Genomic DNA, 3,966 nt, shown 5'->3' with positions numbered 1-3,966 from the left:
TAGTGACACTTTACTATGGATTGTTCTGGTCATAAATGGTATTTAACCCTTTAGTGTTTGCGTTATTCTGCCATAATTAATGCTTTTTTTCTCCACGTTGTTTTGAACTGATCATACATTATCTTGTAGCTATGAGATTTTGATGAGGTAGCTGTTAATTTTTAAAACAATATTGTAGGGTTGGTGTGAGAGACTAGATCTGACCAGTTTGAACATAAAACAAGCAGAATACTTTTGGCTATATATGGCCGGTTTAAATGCTAAAGGGTTAACAACCATTAAATTACTGATGGAGACGAGGGTAGTGACGAATGGTGTGTGATGATATGATGAGAACAACTATAGTTGTGGGGACAGCAATAGTAATGACATTGGGGATGATGGTGGTGATAGCAATAGTGTTGGTGGTGATGATGGTGGTCTGTGGAGTTGATGATATTGGTTTCTCTTTGTTTCAGTATATGGCATTAAAGAGAGCAAAACATGAACTATCTATGAAGGTTGCTGAACAGGAAGAGGAACTTGATGACCAAGCTGGTCAGATACAGCAGTTAGAACAGGTAAGTTTACCTTTTGTTTACACAGCTATCCTGAGCTTTGTAGCTGCTTGATTAAATGAAGATTAAAATACATGCACACACACATACTTGGGGAATGATGTGTGTATTTATTTTATTATATATATAGCATGTGTGTGTGACTCAAAATGTATATATATATTTATATGTGTATATATATATATATATATTTATATATGTATATATAGCTATGTGTGACTCAAAGTTTATATATATATATATATATATATATATATATATATATATATATATATATACTTTATTTAAAAGCAGCAGAAATATCACAAAAACTGTTACTCAGAGTTTCACATTCCCATTCGTCGGACAGTTTTGTTATAACAAAACTGTCCGACAAACGGGAATGTGAAACTCTGAGTAACAGATTTGGTGATACATGTTTATATGTGAACCTGTGTGTATTTACAGATGCACATGTCTCTCTCTCTGTTGTCTGTGTGTGTGTGTGTGTATGCATATATTTGTTTATATATGTATACACACGCACATATATATATTTATTTATGTGTGTGTGTGTTTTTTTCAATATTTATTTTTGCTTGCAATAACTGGTTCTTTTGGTCAAACTATTGTATCTCCAGCTGCTTCAGATGCCAAGATATCAAAAATTGTCAAAGTGTAGTACATCAGTTTTGCTATAGAATGGTGAAACTATTTTCTTGTTTTCTGAAACAGCAATGTTTTGGACTTAGGACACTTTTGCATAATAGTAACAATATATATATATATAGAGTCTTGAACCCCTATCTTGTTCAGGACATCGACCTCCTGGAATCTGTTCAGAGTTGTGCAACCAAGCAAATACCCTCCGCCAGGCATGTACCATACTCTGAATGCTTCCCTGGGCATAGATACACTGAAGTGCCAACATCTGATAACTTACTAAATACCCACCAAAATTATTAACCATCGTGCCAACAACCACCTTGAGCACTTTTTTTGAACTCCTTGTGTCTAACACACATGGGCATGCCTAGAAAGTCAAACAGAACAAATACCAGCTGACCCATACGAACGTGGAAAAACTAGACATTAAAACGTTGATAATGATGGATCTTTTCACACGTATGCATGTACACAGAAGAATCCATCCAATAGTCTAACTGTAACTGCGTCCCAGTCAAAAAAAAAAAAAAGAAAAAAGAAACAAAAAAACTTGTGACCTTGTGAGGTCAGTGTGAGTGGCCAAAATAGCTGACCCCTTTGTCTGGACAGCGTCTGCCTGTCTCATTATCTGAGATGTAGAGAATGTCTTGGACAGCTGCTGGAACTGATGACTGGGCTATTACATGACACAGCTGCCTCCACTTACTGACCATTATGCTGGACACTCACTCACACTCACAGTGGGTACTTACACACTCACAATACTTAAGTTAGCACACACACACACACACACATTACATTACATTCTTACACTCACTTATTTACTATTCATACTTATACTATTCATACTTACACATTCTTTCTCAAGAGCTTTCTGGCTATTAATACATGATGCTGCAATTTCTCTCTCTCTCTCTCTCTCCCCAAATCACATATTCAAATGACTTTCTGTGCACATACACACAGTGGGTGCATGTGGATGTATGTGTATATAGTCACACACATGCATGCATGTATACACGCGCACAAATATGTTTATGTGTGTGTGTGTGTATCTACGATATAAATGCGAGTGTATATAGTTATGTATGTAAGTTTAATCCATAAAGGCTCTGGAACTGCATCTTGAGAAAAGCAAATTTGATTTTTGAACTTTGCGTCCCACTAACAATGTCATTTGTAAATAATAATTAAAAAAATATAATTTTCTCCAAGAAATAACTTAACTTTTAAATCAGGAGTGGGGAAACTTTTTTATACGGTGGACAAGACAGGGGGTCCGTAGACAGCAAATACTTTTTATGGGCAATTTGATTTTATATATGTTTTTTAATCGAAATCTTTTAATTGACAATAAACCTAAATACTGTTAAATAAATAAATGTAAAAATATATGTTATTTTAAGCAAATATTTATGTATAAATTTCATAAGCATTTATAAGGGGGTCCCTAAGGTAAAGCCTGAAATATAAAGGGGTCTGCAAGTCAAAAAGTTTGAAAACCCCTGGTCTAGACTATGACCATCCCTATCATTTCTTCTCATCACAGACTATATTGCTCAATGTATCTTTCATCTTTTAGAATGGTTGTCTGTGATTTGATGCGAGATGTGGTTGCTAATTCTGGCTGGTTGAATAACACAGTAGAAGATATTTCTTCATAATAATTGTTGTCATCATTGTTCTACATTTCTATTTTATGTGTGTGTGTGTGTGTGTGTGTGTGTGTGTGTGTGTGTTGGTGGGCAGGAGTGTTACAGTGTTGTACTTTGCCTAACAATGTAACAATGTAAACCTCTGCTTATCCACAATAGTATAGTTAGTGTCTGTGACACTGCCACAAGCAGTCTATGTACGACATATTACAAACTAGTCTCTATCTCATATCACTGACCGATCTATCTGTTACACATCACTGACTTGTTTTGCCATTTATTTTAAAATATATTTACAGACTAAGCTACGTCTGGAGATGAATTTACAGAATCTCCGTCAGCAACATATGAAAGAGATAGAGGAGAAGGATGAGGATCTGGAAGAGCTGAGGTATTCTACACAAAAAAAGGCAAGATATTTTATCTCTCTGCTGTGTGTGTGTTTGATTATGTGTGTGTATATCTATTTTTCTGTTTATTATTTATATTGCTTAGGATAATGGATTGGCAGAATTGTTAAAGCATTGGAAAAAAATACCTTGTGGCATTTTGTTTCAGCTCTTTACATCCTAAGTTCAAATCCCACTGACATCAACTTTGCTTTTCATCCCTTGTGGGGCCAATAAAATAATCAGTCAATTACTGGGCTTCATGGTATTAACTAATCCTCAGCTCCAAAGCTGCTGGTCTTGTGCCTAAATCATAAGCAATTATTTTTTTATGCTGTCTACTAGAACTGTACACGACAGAATTGGTAGAGCATCTCGGTCTAAATACTGTGCAGTATTTACTCATGTCCCTTTACATCCTCACTTCAAATCCCATCAAAGTCAGCTTTAGTTTTTATCTTCCTGAGAACTCATTATAGATTATTGAGAATCAATTTAATTGACTGTTCCATACACCCCAACGAAAAAAGATTAGTGGTTATTAACCAATGTTGTTGTTGTTGTTATTTAATGTAAATTATTATTATTATTATTGCTATTATTATTATTATTATTATTGCTGCTATTATTATTATTATTATTATTATTATTATTATTATTATTATTATTATTGCTGCTATTATTATTATTATTATTATTATTATTATTGCTATTATTATT

At 34.0% G+C, this 3,966-nt stretch overlaps 1 protein-coding gene across 1 annotated transcript in view; it reads left to right on the top strand.

Moving 5' to 3' along the window:
* Window positions 1-461: 461 nt before the first annotated feature.
* LOC128250893 (unconventional myosin-XVIIIa-like) overlaps window positions 462-3,966 on the top strand; it is a 17,727-nt gene continuing 14,222 nt past the window's right edge. The window contains exons 1-2 of the mRNA XM_052976921.1: window positions 462-560; window positions 3,157-3,267. Of these exons, the coding sequence (XP_052832881.1) occupies window positions 462-560; window positions 3,157-3,267 (210 nt within the window). The remainder of the gene's footprint in view (window positions 561-3,156; window positions 3,268-3,966) is intronic.

The sequence above is a fragment of the Octopus bimaculoides genome, chromosome 26 (assembly GCF_001194135.2).
Source record: "Octopus bimaculoides isolate UCB-OBI-ISO-001 chromosome 26, ASM119413v2, whole genome shotgun sequence".
In the NCBI taxonomy this organism is placed as follows: domain Eukaryota; kingdom Metazoa; phylum Mollusca; class Cephalopoda; order Octopoda; family Octopodidae; genus Octopus; species Octopus bimaculoides.
The sequence above is the reverse complement of the archived record's forward strand: the minus strand, read 5'-3'. Positions and strand labels throughout refer to the sequence as shown.